This window comes from Schistocerca americana, chromosome 3, assembly GCF_021461395.2.
Source record: "Schistocerca americana isolate TAMUIC-IGC-003095 chromosome 3, iqSchAmer2.1, whole genome shotgun sequence".
In the NCBI taxonomy this organism is placed as follows: domain Eukaryota; kingdom Metazoa; phylum Arthropoda; class Insecta; order Orthoptera; family Acrididae; genus Schistocerca; species Schistocerca americana.
In genome coordinates this window covers 767,602,730-767,619,237 of record NC_060121.1, presented here as the reverse complement: position 1 = coordinate 767,619,237, position 16,508 = coordinate 767,602,730, and the positions used below count along the sequence as shown (strand labels likewise).

At 42.4% G+C, this 16,508-nt stretch overlaps 1 protein-coding gene across 1 annotated transcript in view; it reads left to right on the top strand.

The window, feature by feature from the left end:
• LOC124606384 (UDP-glycosyltransferase UGT5-like) overlaps nt 1-12,226 on the top strand; it is a 61,036-nt gene extending 48,810 nt beyond the window's left edge. The window contains exon 6 of the mRNA XM_047138365.1: nt 11,950-12,226. Within this exon, the coding sequence (XP_046994321.1) occupies nt 11,950-12,226 (277 nt within the window). The remainder of the gene's footprint in view (nt 1-11,949) is intronic.
• Nucleotides 12,227-16,508: the final 4,282 nt, after the last annotated feature.

Genomic DNA, 16,508 nt, shown 5'->3' with positions numbered 1-16,508 from the left:
GCGAGAGGGGCCGCGCAATCCGTGACATGGCGCCTCTAACCGCACGGCCACTTCTCGCGGCGAGAGTATACTAATGTAGTTCGTATTGTATCATTAACAATGTCCGTTAACTTTTATCCGAATGTAATTATTACTGCGAATTTCCACATCCCCACAGAGCTCCACGCATAATTCAAGAGTACTGATAGGAGCAGGTTTCGCGGTGTGCACATCTCGTCTGGTAACGTCGATTATGTGCCCAGTACTGGCGTTGGGGCCTAAAGGCCTGTCCTGACAATGACCTCCACCGTCGACCGGGCCGCTGCACGGTGCTCGCCATACAGAGCGCGTATCTGGCGCTGCGGCCACTGCCCGCCGTCGCGGCGAACTGGTTATTTCGAGCCAATACATCGCGTCCTCGCACCGTGCATAATATACGAGGCGTGTTTTTTTAAATAAGTACCGTTTTATGTGATTTGAGACTTTCTCGGCGTATTCCATTCGTGAAATCTTCTCGGGTGATCAGCCGAGTAAAGGCGTCGTTTTCTCGCAACGTTTCGAAGGGTTTCGTACCCATCTTCGCTTGAAGATGATGGGTACGAAACCCTTCGAAACGTTGCGAGAAGACGACGCCTTTACTCGGCTGATCACCCGAGAAGATTTCACGAAAGTACCGTTTTGCCACACCGCGGTCGCAGCGCTGCGGTCGGCGCTCTGCGCATGCGCACTGGGTACCTAAACCTGTTGTCTACTCACTGACGCCATTACAGACTGATTCTTCCTCGTTTATGTAGTGTACTGAGTGTTTGATGCCTCCGATAACCGTGAGTCCCGCCGACTGTGAAGTACGGACTGTTATAAGATTTCTTAGTTCTAAACGCCTAAAAGCAATCGATATTCATCGTGAGATCTGTGCAGTTTACGGAGAAAACATTATGAGTGATGGAATGGTAAGAAAGTGGGTAAGAGCATTTAAAGATGGCCGCACAAATGTGCATGATGAACAACGGAGTGGGCGTCCTTCGGTCGTTAATGAAAGTTTGGTGCAGGAAGTGGACAATAAGGAGAGAGAAAACAGATGCTTTACAATTTCCTCCTTGCAGGATGACTTTCCTAATGTTTCTCGTAGTGTTTAGTATGGCACTGTGACCGAGCACTTGAATTACCGAAAATTGTGCGCACGTTGGGTACCGAAAATGTTGACGCCTGTGCACAAAACTAAACGTTTAGACAGTGCATTGTCTTTCCTTGAGCGGTACCACAATGATGGTGATGATTTCTTAAGACAAATTGTTACGAGCGATGAAACATGGGTGGCCTACGTCACGCCAGAATCAAAGCAACAGTCCATGGAATGGCGGCATTCAGATTCAACCAAAAAAGTGAAGTTTAAGCAAACAATTTCTGCCCACAAAATCATGTGCACAGTTTTTTGGGACAGAAAAGGAGTATTGCTTGTGGAATTTCTGCTTCGTAATGAGACAATCAATGCAGCAGCTTACTGTAAGACATTGCACAATCTGCGCCGTTCAGTTCAGAACAAAAGACATGGCAAGTTGAGCAAGGGCATCGTTTTGCTGCAAGACAATGCCCGTCTGCATGTGGCGAATCAGACCAAAGATCTCATCAGATCTTTTCGATGGGAAACTATAGATCATCCTCTGTACAGCTCTGATCTTGTGCCCAGTGACTACCATATGTTCCTACACTTGAAGAAACACCTGGGCAGTCAGCGTCTTCAAGATGATGACAAAGTCAAAACAGTGGTGATGCAGTGGTTTACAAGTCAGGTGGCAGACTTCTATGAGGAGGGTATTCAAAAACTGGTACAACGTTATGACAAGTGCCTCAATATTGACAGAAATTATGTAGAAAAGTAGATATGTAAAAATAAAATTATTGAGATACCGTTTCTTACCACGTCTTTTTTTAATTTCAAAATCTTACTTACTTTAAAAAAAACACCTCGTAGCATGAGGAGTCACGAGACCACTCATATTTCATGTACGGCTTATCATACCGAAATGTAGTTTTTGGCAAATAATAATAAGTAAACGGACTAATAGAAAGAGTTGAAAACAAGTAAGTAGTCAGGGTGGAATCCCAATCTGTTTCACAGAGAATTCTTCGCCCTTAGCTCCATAATTAGCTTCTATTTATCGTGAATCTCTTCCTCAGTGGTAAACCCCAAGCGACTGAAAAAAAAGTGCAGATGACTCCCATGTATAAGAAAAACGGGCACACGATATTACAGACTAATACCGTTAAAGTGAGTCATCATCATCATCATCATTTAAGACTGATTATACCTTTCAGCGTTCAGTCTGGAGCATAGTCCCCCTTATAAAATTCCTCCATGATCCGTTATTCAGTGCTAACATTGGTGCCTCTTCTGATGTTAATCCTATTACTTCAAAATCATTCTTAAATGAATCCAGGTACCTTCTCCTTGGTCTACCGCAACTCCTCCTACCCTCTACTGCTGAACCTACGAGTCTCTTGGATAACCTTGCTTCTCCCATGAGTGTAACATGACCCCACCATCTAAGCCTGTTCGCCCTGACTGCTATATCTATAGAGTTCATTCCGAGTTTTTCTTTGATTTCCTCATTGTGGACACCCTCCTGCCATTGTTCCCATCTACTAGTACCTGCAATCATCCTAGCTACTTTCATATCTGTAACCTCAACCTTATTGATAAGGTAACCTGAATCCACCCAGCTTTCGCTCCCATACAACAAAGTGGGTCGAAAGATTGAACGGGGCACAGGTAACTTAGTCTTGGTACTGACTTCCTTCTTGCAGAAAAGAGTAGATCGTAGCTGAGCACTCACTGCATTAGCTTTGCTACACCTCGCTTCCAGTTCTTTCACTATGTTGCCATCCTGTGAGAATATGCATCCTAAGTACTTGAAACTGTCCACCTGTTCTAACTTTGTTCCTCCTATTTGGCACTCAATCTGTTTATATCTCTTTCCCACTGACATTACTTTCGTTTTGGAGATGCTAATCTTCATACCATAGTCTGATCTAACTCTGAAATATTACTTTGCAAACTTTCAGTCGAATCTGCCATCACAACTAAGTCATCCACATATGCGAGACTCCTTATTTTGTGTTCACATATCATAATCTCACCCGGGCAGTCTATTGTTTTCAACATATGATCCATAAATAATATGAACAACAGTGGAGACAGGTTGCAACCTTGTCTTACCCCTGAAACTACTCTGAACCATGAACTCAATTTATCCTGTAACTGCTGCCTGGCTATCTATGTAAAGACCTTTAATTTCTTGCAAAAGTTTGCCTCCTATTCCATAATCTCGTAAAACAAACAATAACTTCCTCCCAGGAACCCGGTCATATGCCTTTTCTAGATCTATAAAGCATAGATACAATTCCCTGTTCACTCTTAACACTTCCCCATTATTTGCCGAAAGCTAAAGATCTGGTCCTGACAACCTCTAAGGGGCCTAAACCCACACTGATTTTCATCCAATTGGTCCTCAACTAATACTCGCACTTTCCTTTCAACAATACCTGAGAAGATTTTACCCACAATGCTGCTTAAAGAGATACCTCTGTAGTTGTTACAGTCTTTTCTGTTTCCATGTTTAAAGACTGGTGTGATTACTGCTTTCATCCAGTCTGATGGAACCTGTCCCGACTCCCAGGCCATTTCAATTATCCTGTGTAGCCATTTAAGACCTGACATTCCACAGTATTTGATGAGTTCCAACTTAATTTCATCCACCCCAGCCGCTTTATTGCATTGAAATCTATTGAACATTTTCTCAACTTCCTCAAATGTGATCCTATTTCCATCATCATTCCTATCCCATTGTACATCGAAATGTGAAACATTACTGATCGTATTTTCACCTACATTGAGCAACTCTTCAAAATATTCCCTCCATCTGCCCAAGGTATCAACAGGATTCACCAGCAGTTTTCCTGATCTGTCCAAAATACTTATCATTTCCTTCTTACCTCCCTTCTGAAGACTGCTAATTATACTCCAGAATGGTTTTCCAACAGCTTGATCCAAAGTCTCCAACCTGTTTCCAGAGTCTTCCCAAGATTTCCTCTTAGATGCTGCAATTATCTGTTTGGCTTTGTTTTTTTCTTCAACATAACTTTCTTTGTTTACCTGAGTTCTAGTATGTAGCCATTTTTGATACGCCTTCTTTTTCCTTTTACAGGCTGCCTTGACTGTGTCATTCCACCAAGCTGTCTGCTTCATCCTACCTTTACACACTACTGTTCCAAGACATTCTTTAGCCACTTCTAGTACTGTGTCCCTGTACCTTGTCCATTCCTTTTCCAATGACTGTAATTGACCACATTCAGTTAACTGGTACCTTTCTGAGATCACTGTTATGTGCTTGTACCTGATTTCCTTATTCTGAAGTTTCTTCACTCTTATCCTCCTACATATGGACCTGACCTCCTGCACTTTCGGCCTCACAATACCAATTTCACTCCAGATTAAATAGTGATCATTGTTATTAAAGAATCCCCTGAATAGTTCTTACGTTTAAAAAAGGAGTTTGTGATTACTAAGCCCATACTGGCACAGAAATCCAACAGTTCTTTCCTGTTCCTGTTGGCCTCCATACCCTCTCCAAATTTACCCATATCCTTTTCATACCCTTCTGTTCGATTTCCAATCCTGGCATTAAAATCACCCATGAGCAGAACACTGTCCTTGTCCTTTACTCTAACAACTACATCACTGAGTGCATCATAAAAACTATCCATCTTATCTTGATCTGTCCCTTCACAATACGAATATACTGACACAATCCTAATTTTCTTTCTAGACACTGTCAAATCTATCCACATTAGTCATTTGTTTATGTATCTTACTGCAAGTACACTGGGTTTCATTTCTTTCCTGATGTTAAGCCCTACACCCCATTGTGCTATTCCTGCTTTCACTCCTGAAAGGTAGACCTTGTATTCTCCCCCTTCCTCTTGTTTCTCACCCCTTACCCGAATGTCACCAACAACTAAAACGTCCAACCCCATCTTACTTGCAGCCTCTGCCAGCTCTACCTTATTAGTAGCCCCCATTGATATTAACAGCTCCCTATCTCGTTACCATTCGTCTGCCGAGTCGTATCTTAGGAGTCCCTGGTTTGTCAATTAGAGGTGGGACTCCGTTACCTTCAAATGTCCGAGGCATTTTGCTCTGATTGTTTCCAGCATCATATTTAAAGTACCAGGGAAGCAGGTTGCTAGCCTTACTTGCCCCGGGTCCCACTGAGTTTTACCCCTAATGATTGAGGGACTAACCAGTGGATTTGGTAGTCTTTGCCGTCTGAGCACAAAGGTGACCACGACTCAGAATATGTCCGAGATGCCCAGCCTTATTCCAAAGTAACTGGTATCCCGACTGTCAGGACCACTTACTTGGCCACTCATACGTTGCCCGTGGTTCATGAACTAGGACATGACAACAGGGACCCACACCATGAACCACCAAAGTCAGTTTACAGAAAAATTATTGAGTGTATTCTAAATTGGAATATGATAAATTTCCTTGATAAAGAAAAGCTTCTACCCACAGATCAACTCGGATTTAGAAAGTATCGATCGTGAAAAACTCATCTCTCACTTTTCTCTGTCGATATACTGCGAGCCACGAATGCAGAGCAACCGGCAGATTCTACATTGCTAGATTTACGGAAAGTGTTTGACACAGTGTCGCACTGCAGACTGTTAACAGAGGTCCGAGCATACGGAATAGGTCCTCAAATATATGTGTGGCTCGCAAACTTTTGAAGTAGTAGAATATAGTACGTAGTTTTGGACGGCGATTGTTGATCTGAGACGAAAGTATCATCAGCACTGGCCCAAGGAAGTGCGATAGATCCGCTCCTTTTCTCTATATACACCTGTCAGCCAGAACACTATGACCACTGACCTACTACCGATATCAAATCCAGGCGATAGCAGCGTCACCTGGCGAGGAATGACTTCTAAAAAATGGTTCAAATGGCTCTAAGCACTATGGGATTTAACACCTGAGGTCATCAGTCATCTAGACCTAGAACTACCTAAACCTAACTAACCTAAGGACATCACACACATCCATGTCTGAGGCAGGATTCGAACCTGCGACCGTAGCAGCAGCGCGGTTCTGGACTGAAGCCATAGGTGAGTAACCAGCATCTGGAATGTGCGCGTCACTCCGCCTGAAGCATACACTCTTCACTATTTTGATATTCCTTACATGAAGAACAGAACGAAAATTCTTCGGTAAGTTTCCATTTCAGTTGTTCACTTATTAAAAACTTAGTTACTGGGATTCCGCCAAAATTGGAACAGAATCGGCGGTTTATTTTTGTGTGAATTGTTTACTTTTCCTCATTCGAAGAAGTATCATCGTTTATGAGTAACGGCTGCATCTCTCTTGTTGACAGGTGTAATTGTGCTTCTTTTGTGAAAACACAGTATAATTTGCACAAACGCACCCTGCAGTAGCTATTGCGACAGAATTCTGAAACATAGTACCTCGTTAAACAAGCAATTGGCAACCAGGAGTTCAATAGCTTATGAAAAACCTCATTGTGTCGGTTTGCAGTAACATAACAGAAGAAATTTCATGTTTATTTTCATACTAGGAAATTCTCTTTTCACTAGCTGTCGATGACTTAAAAGATTACAGTTCTGGATTGAAAAAAATAAAATAAAACTATAGCTTCTGCGACGTCGCCGTAGATAATGAAGTTCTATGTGTTGACGGTTTGGCGTAATACTGTCCTCCATTTGTGCTGTAATTCGCCAAAATCTCGTTTCGATGTCTCAATGTGTTTAAGAGGTACGTAGGATGTTATGAATATTTCATTCTCTCGCGAGTCCGATCGGCAGTAAACGTGTTACGTACATCGATTTTCTTGAGAATGGAGGAAGAAAAATTCATTATTTTAGTTAAATTTTATAGACAGCAACATATCGTGTAATACGCAATAAATGCAAAATCATAGCGACCCCTATTTTTAATCGGAAACTTTAACTCTTAGTTAAATGTGAGAATTACAATAAGTACGACCATTCGTGAAATAATGGCCTCTTCACCATGAAGCTAACACATAAAGCTACAGGTAAAGTAAAAATCAATTTCTTTACAGAATAGTTTCTGTGCAATGGTTTACGCATCGGCACGAGCAAAGAATGTGTACGCGGCTCAATATGCGCAGTACAAGTGCGACATGTGCGGAAAGTGCGCGCCGCGCTGTATTATCGTGTCACTTCTCACGTGTTATACGCATCTCAGTTTGCACCTAGAGTTAGCATTGGTTCTTAGAGCCACGCCCGAGGGACTCGTTCGTTCGAATTTCAGATGTTGAACAGCCGTCTGACTGGAGGAGATTTCTCGTACCACAAAAAAGTTCGTGTTGTTCATTGGTCATTTTGGCCCCTTTCAATCTTTTCCTTCTTTGAATTCTGAGACGAGGCAGACTGGTTTTAGAACATAAGTCCCTGGATTGCTGACGAGTAGAGCCGCAGAGGACTCGCTGTGCTGGCGGTGATATGTCGTGCTAATTCCGGACGCAGGTAGATGGTGACTTTGTAGGTCCACAGAGCTCTCTGAAGGGAATGCAGATGAAAATCTCCGATAAATTGTGCCAAACGTCCGGAGCGGTAAGCAGGAAATTTGTCAAGGCTGCTCGGGTTGCTGTAACAGGAATGATTGGACAGAGATGTCCGCCTCGCAGAAACTGGCAACCATCATCGAACCTCGTCAAGACATCACGCACGATTAGGAAGGAGGTGACTAATTTGTGCTGCCAACTACAACATGAACTCTGCATCAAACCTCGAAGCTCACGCAGTATTCTGGAGGTCACATTATACAAATTACCCTTCCACAGAAGTATATAATCCCTCACACTACCCGTCCCCGCTTTTTGACACTGTATCTTACGAGGTGAAACGTTAACACGATTGCAATTTGGAAATTAACGTCAGTTATTATTAAAAATACATTAACGTATGTATCAAGCTTTACTATATACACATGCAACCTTAAGTTATGTCTTAACATAAATTTACGTGAAATTAGAGCACCTTAAGTAGTTGTCCCGTTAGAACGTATATTTGTATTACTTTCATTTTCATTAAAGAACCAGCCCGTGCCTATACAAGGGAAATATAAATGTCGACTGCCAGCCGGAGTGGCCGAGCGGTTCTAGGCGCTACAGTCTGGAACCACGCGACCGCTACGGTCGCAGGTTCGAATCCTGCCTCGGGTATGGATGTGTGTGATGTCCTTAGGTTAGTTCTAAGTTCTAGGGGACTGATGACCTCAGAAGTTAAGTCCCATAGTCGTCAGAGCCATTTGAACCATAAATGTCGACTAAGTAATAAAAAATCATTTCAATTTTTCCTTGTACTTTGGTGAATTGATTATTGTGTGTTAATCTGTAAACTGCACCACTGAGCAACATCTTCTTTTAAGAAAACGTCTGTCGACACTTCATAAGCTTCTGTAAGCTTGTGTGAGCTCTCTCAGTAGACTCAGCATAAACGAACAGAACACATGTCTCTTTTCTTGCAAAATGTACTATTGAAAACAATCACCTTCGTCGGCGTATGTAATCAGAAACATCCTTGGGTGTTACGGTCATCTGGAAGAAATGTCGGAGCCCAAAAGAGCACAAAACTTGCAGTAGCCTTATCTGTCGGCTGCTGCTTCGGGAAAATGATCGAATGAAATATATGTGACAAGTTAAAACTCTAAACCAGAACGGAATTCGGAAAGAGAAACCTCCTTTCATGAGATGTACACCACCAATTACGCGATCGGGATATATAGATATGGATACTTGTACATGAAACAAGACTGGAAGAAGTTACGTTTATAATGTTTTTCGGAATATGTTAGACAGGATTTCCCATTGGAGAAAACATGTAGTTAATATCTGCTGTAAATTAAATACTGTTATGGACTGACTCTAAGCTTCAACTTGTCATTTACTCTTCCCTTTTCCTACACGACTCAGATAATGTTCTCTACGTTTTTTCACTCAAATTTTGAACAAGTTCGTCCTTGCCTGATCGCGTACGTCATCCTGTACGTACAAAAACATGCGATATAAATGTTTCACATTCTCTCCATAAACTGTATACATTTCATCGAGAAAGTATACCGATTCCTTTTTTCCTTCACACAGTGTATGAATCACTGCCATTACTTCACAGTCAGTTGAGATTTGTGATTGCTGATGCCATTATTAACATTTCGCACATAGTACACGACAATGTAACTTCTTCCTCAGTTACAATACTGGAATACACGCTGCCGCGCTGCATATTGGCGTACACCGCATGTTGATTTCCTTTCGTAGTTGCACTTGTACACAGTACAAAGATAACTATTCACCAAAACGCACTTAAAAGCACATGATCAAGATAGTTTTTGGAACAATTACAGTCTGATTTAAATTAGTTGTCTGATGTTTAGTGTTGACAGTTAAGAAATTGTCACGAGTCCAAACAGCCCCCACGGCACTTCCCTCTCATTGTCGACAGAAAATCTCCGTAAAGCTTCTATGTCTCACAAAAGTCTAGTAAAAAACTGAAATTCAAGTATAGTATAGATCTCTATGAGTAGCCGAGGTCGCTGGCGCGTACTAGAGCGGTGACAATCCTGGTGGTGGATGAAATTTTCACTTCCAGTATTTGCCCGGCAAGGGGAAAAGTGGTGGTGGTGTAATGTTCCTGCTCAACAGTCCTTAAGCCAAAGTCCTGGATTCAGTTCCAAACTTCCGCGCAGTGTCTCATGAAGTGGAGGGCATGTGACACTTCTTGGTGATTCGTCCGTCGGATAGGGATGTTAAGCCCGGTGCTTTCCTCGAGAGGAAGCCTGTGTGCTGGCCACCGGGTTGCACCTTTTTCCACTTCATGCACACGACACAGATACAGACTTAACACTTTATAACAGATCGGAGGCAGGCAACGGCAAACCACTTCCACTAGCACACTGCCAAGGGTGGTTTCTGCATCTGCTCGCCTACGCTCATATCCAGAGTATGGGGCTTTGCACTGCAGAGATCTCTGTTGTTGTTGTGGCCTTCAGTCCTGAGACTGGTTTGATGCAGCTCTCCATGCTACTCTATCCTGTGCAAGCTTCTTCATCTCCCAGTACCTACTGCAGCCTACATCCTTCTGAATCTGCTTAGTGTATTCATCTCTTGGTCTTCCTCTTCGATTTTTATCCTCCACGCTGCCCTCCAATATTAAATTGGTGATCCCTCGATGTCTCAGAACATGTCCTACCAACCGGTCCCTTCTTATTGTCAAGTTGTGCCACAAACTCCTCTTCTCCCCAATTCTATTCAATACCTCCCCATTAACTATGTGATGTCCGCCCCCGGTAGCTGAGTGGTCAGCGCAACAGACTGTCAATCGAAAGGACCCGGGTTCCATTTCCGGCTGGGTCGGAGATTTTCTCCGCTCAGGGACTGGGTGTTGTGTTGTCCTAATCACCATCATTTCATCCCCATCGACGCGCAAGTCGCCGAAGTGGCGTCAAATCGGAAGACTTGCACCAGGCGAACGGTCTACCCGACGGGAGGCCCTCATCACACGATATTTCAGTTACGTGATCTACCCATCTAATCTTCAGCATTCTTCTGCAGCACCACATTTCAAAAGCTTCTATTCTCTTCCTGTCTAAACTATTCATCGTCCATGTTTCACTTCCATACATGGCTACACTCCATACGAATACTTTCAGAAACGACTTCCTGACATTTAAATCTATACTCGATGTTAACAAATTTTTCCTCTTCAGAAACGCTTTCCTTGCCATTGCCAGTCTACATTTTACATCCTCTCTACTTCGACCATCATCAGTTATTTTGCTCCCCAAATAGCAAAACTCCTTTACTATTTTAAGTGTCTGATTTCCTAATATAATTCCCTCAGCATCACCCGACTTAATTCGACTACATTCCGTTATCCTCGTTTTGCTTTTGTTGATATTCTTCTTATAGCCTCCTTTCAAGACACTGTCCATTCCGTTCAACTGCTCTTCCAAGTCTTTTGCTGTCTCTGACAGAATTACAATGTCATCGGCGAACCTCAATGTTTTTATTTCTTCTCCATGGATTTTAATACCTACTCCGAACTTTTCTTTTGTTTCCTTTACTGCTTGCTCAATATACAGATTGAATAACATCGGGGATAGGCTACAACCCTATCTCACTCCCTTCCCAGCCACTGCTTCCCTTTCATACCCCTCGACTCTTATAACTGCCATTTGCTTTCTGTGCAAATTGTAAATAGCCTTTCGCTCCTTGTATTTTACCCCCGCCACCTTCAGAATTTGAAAGAGAGTATTTCAATCAACATTGTCAAAAGCTTTCTCTAAGTATACAAATGCTAGAAACGTAGGTTTGCCTTTCCTTAATCTTTTGTGTAAGGTAAGTCGTAGGGTCAGTGTCTCTAAACAGATTGAAACTTGTCTCGTCGTGTCTCTAAAGCTACTGAACTCCCTGAAATATTTTTTTCGTTGTTAATCAAAATACAAATCGCAGCAAGGCGACACTCCGAAGTTGCATATCGGATTGCATTTGCTACGTATAAGCTTGGGTGTTTGCTTCTTTAGTTCCCAATTTTTGGAATATTTAATACTTAAAAAACTTGACGTTTAAAAAAAACTACTATCTTCTACAAATACATGTAAAAATTCTGAAATTCTTTATTTTAATTATGGAGGGAGTTACGTTCTTTCTTTAAATCAGCAAAGTTTTAGCGTCTGGAGAAGTTTGCAACTTGAGAACTGGCCGGCAGACACAATGCTTTGCGCAGCGCAAGCAGCGGGACTGTTGGAATTGACAGTGCCACTTTCCTGTTAGTATATTATTGGTGGAAGCAATCCATCACGCTAAGCTCTTAAATATCAAATATTTTAAATCTAGTCAGTCTTGGAATTATGCCGTTTCACTGTTGCAGCTACCAGGAGAACATGAAACGCTTTTCTGCCATCTACCGGGAGCACCAGAGCACGTCCCTGGAGAGGGCGGTGTGGTGGGTGGAGTACGTGATCCGCCACCAGGGGGCGCCTCACCTGCGCAGCGCAGCCCTCGACCTGCACTGGTGGCAGCTGCTGCTGCTCGACGTCATAGGCTTCATACTGGCTGTGGCGGTCGTGGCGGCGTTTCTCCTCTACAAACTGACTCGGTGGTTCTTCTCGTGGCTCACTCGACTCAGCAAACTGAAGAAACAGTGAAAGTGTCCCTGCATCACGTGTCAGAAATCTGACAGACACGTCTTACATGCTGCAGTCGTATTTCGTAGGATTGCTCCTATAATGTGCGCGACTTTCGCTTCCTTAACAGACTCGTTCCTGCAAGTTTAATGAGTGTCCTTGGAGCAAATCTAACTTCTATGGAGAAGTGATAAAAACGCTAGAACATACACGTTATGACAACCGGCTATTCATATGTTAGCTGCATGAAGTTCGACATAGGAAGAGCAAGAGATCATGATCATCATCTCTAAGACTGCTCTCTGCAACAAAATCACGTCCCGCACTGGGTAACGAAAGTCAAGTTAACGTATGTTCATCAAACGCTACTTACTATATATTAAAGTGTTTACCTTTTGCTGCAACTGATTAGGCTCTCGGCCGCGGTGGTCTCGCGGTTCTAGGCGCGCAGTCCGGAACCGTGCGACTGCTACGGTCGCAGGTTCGAATCCTGCCTCGGGCATGGATGTGTGTGATGTCCTTAGGTTACTTAGGTTTAAGTAGTTCTAAGTTCTAGGGGACTGATGACCACAGCTGTTAAGTCCCATAGTGCTCAGAGCCATTTGAACCATATTTTTTTTATTAGGCTCTAGACACAGTAGTTACGACCCTTTTTAGTAGAGTTCAACAAACACATACCGTATTACAAAAGAGGCAAACTTTCTACTTATAATTACCTATTTCACTTTTTCTGCTTATCAGTAAATACCGGGTGATCAAAAAGTCAGTATAAATTTGAAAACTTAATAAACCACGGAATAATGTAGGTAGACAGGTAAAAATTGACACACATGCTTGGAATGACATGGGGTTTTATTAGAACCGAAAAAAAAACAAAGTTCACAAAATGTTCGACAGATGGCGCTGGACATCAATAACTGCTACCGTGACGGGTAAGAGGTACGCCGATATGTTACAGAATCGCATCATCCCCAACCTGGCTGATAAACACCTGCTGGAACGTACGATGTTTATGCAGGATGGCGCTCCACCCCATATTGCTAGACGCGTGAAAGATCTCTTGCGCGTCGTTTGGTGACGATCGTGTGCTCAGCCACCACTTTCGTCATACTTGGCATCCCAGGTACCCAGACCTCAGTCCGTTACCTGAGGTTACCTGAAGTCGCAAGTGTATCGTGATCGACCGACATCTCTAGGGATGCTCAAAGACAACATCCGACGCCAATGCCTCACCATAACTCCGGACATGCTTTGCAGTGCTGTTCACAACATTATTCCTCGACTACAGCTATTGTTGAGGAATGATGGTGGACATATTGAGCATTTGCTGTAAAGAACATCATCTTTGCTTTTTCTTACTTTGTTATGCTAATTATTGCTATTCTGATCAGATAAAGCGCCATCTGTCGGGCACATTTTTTGAACTTTTGTATTTTTTTGTTTCTAATAAAACCCCATGTCATTCCAAGCATGTGTGTCAATTTGTACCTTTCTATGTACATTATTCCGTGACTTATTATGTTTTCAAATTTATACAGACTTTTTGATCACCCGGTATATACGCTGCAGTTACCAGTCGAGTAAAATATACTCTTTGTGCAAATACATTCTATATAGCAATCTGTGCAGATAATAACAATTAAGTGTTTATTTACCGTCAAATGTTCTGAAATCGACGTCTTAGCTTTAGAGAGTTGTCACTGCAGATTGTAGCTATTTTCCAAGATGTGATTCGGATTTTCTTGGAATTGCTGTACTTGTAATAATAATTGATTTATTGTGATGGTTGATTTCAGATCAATTTTGTAATTGTTAATGTTTCTAATTTCTATTTATCTACTGTTCCTGTAGTGGGCTATAGTTAATAAAATTCGCATGTGAGGCAGAACAATTAATGAAATCTAGAGAGTTTTGAGAGCTTTAATAACTGTCAGTTGGTTTGATGAAGAGTTCTCAGGTTACTGTCTGGTGACACACTTTGACGACAGTCATACTGATAATCATCATATTCTGGCAAAGTGTTTATTTATGTCCACATTTGCAAGTTGCTTCTACGTATCACACAGTCTACTGGTTGTTGTATTGTACTCGAGCATAAACTAATGCTCTTCTTGTTCTTGTGTAAATCAGTGCTACCTCCAGTTATTACGTGAAAGCCATTTTTCGTTCGTCATTTACTGTTGCTCTGTAACACTCTAGAAATTGTTTTAGCTTTTAGTTACGCTAGCATTTAGATAAATTGATTTTATTTATTTGTCTATTGAACCAAGGGAGATACGATACAAAGAATTTCAGTAACTGTTTTCAGCTGGCTAAAAGTAACATTATTTCCTATTGCATATCACCGTTTATTAATGATACCACTGGAAAAAATTGAAAGACCGATAATCGTAGATCATGGCTAGGGCGCACGCGTGATTTTTACCACAGTAACAAACAAGTTTAAGTCAGTGGCACCTCACGTCGTCAAAGTGGAGTGCGCTTACGAAGGATGACTAATCTTTATTTGTAATCTAGACATCATTTCTAGAGATGGATTTTGAAGAGATGGTCATTATTTGCGAACTCTTGATACGTAAAAGAAAGCATTATAAAAATAATTCTGGGTGCACCCCTTTCGGTGTGGCAGGCTACAAGTGGAACGTTTAACACATTGTTTCAAAAACTTCGACAACATCCAACAATTTTTTTCCATTATTTTTGAGCGAATGAGTGTTGAAAGTTTTGATGAATTGCTTCGCGTTTTATCGGCATTCACACACAAAAATACGAACATGAGGCTGCCTGTACCAGCTGATAATAAGTAGTTGAAAATATTATTCCACCGACTTTTCATATACTTTAGTTTTCATATTTACGTCCGAATGATCCATCAAATTTTTGCCGAAAAGGGCTGGTCTTTTTCACACTTCTTCAGAGCTTTGTGCATAGTTACTTTCTGCGAAGTAAAGCGATGTGAAGACGTTGATGCCATGTTTGCGTGTCGCTGTCGTTGGTCGGAAAGCAAATGGAGAGTGGAGAATGCACGGAGAGTGACAATTTTGTCACCCGTGCGCGCACGGCTATCAAAACCTAGAAGCGCAGTTGATAGTTTTGTCATGGGCTTGTTCGCGAATGGGCAGACAGAAGTATCATCGGGCTGTCACATCCTAAAATGCGCGCATCTACGTTTATATCCACGGTCCCTTCCCCCAGGTCAACCAACCAGTCCACAGATCAGACAAGAGTGACAACAGTCACGGTGACAGAAATCACACGTGAGCTCTAGCCCTAACGTTATGATGAAGAAAAAAAAAAGGCTGCTGCGGAATAACTCACCAGATATTGACAGAATTTGCATTAAACTGTTAACATTTCATAGATTTACTGAAATCTCTCCTGCATTATCACCCGTGCGCGCACGGCTATCAAAACCTAGAAGCGCAGTTGATAGTTTTGTCATGGGCTTGTTCGCGAATGGGCAGACAGAAGTATCATCGGGCTGTCACATCCTAAAATGCGCGCATCTACGTTTATATCCACGGTCCCTTCCCCCAGATCAACCAACCAGTCCACAGATCGGACAAGAGTGACAACAGTCACGGTGACAGAAATCACACGTGAGCTCTAGCCCTAACGTTATGATGAAGAAAAAAAAAAGGCTGCTGCGGAATAACTCACCGGATATTGACAGAATTTACATTAAACTGTTAAACATTTCATAGATTTACTAAAATCTCTGCTGCATTGTCACCCGTGCGCGCACGGCTATCAAAACCTAGAAGCGCAGTTGATAGTTTTGTCATGTGCTTGTTCGCGAATGGGCAGACAGAAGTATCATCGGGCTGTCACATCCTAAAATGCACGCATCTACGTTTATATCCACGGTCCCTTCCCCCAGATCAACCAACCAGTCCACAGATCGGACAAGAGTGACAACAGTCACGGTGACAGAAATCACACGTGAGCTCTAGCCCTAACGTTATGATGAAGAAAAAAAAAAGGCTGCTGCGGAATAACTCACCAGATATTGACAGAATTTACATTAATCTGTTAAACATTTCATAGATTTACTGAAATCTCTGCTGCATTGTCACCCGTGCGCGCACGGCTATCAAAACCTAGAAGCGCAGTTGATAGTTTTGTCATGGGCTTGTTCGCGAATGGGCAGACAGAAGTATCATCGGGCTGTCACATCCTGAAATGCGCGCATCTACGTTTATATCCACGGTCCCTTCCCCCAGATCAACCAACCAGTCCACAGATCGGACAAGAGTGACAACAGTCACGGTGACAGAAATCACACGTGAGCTCTAGCCCTAAC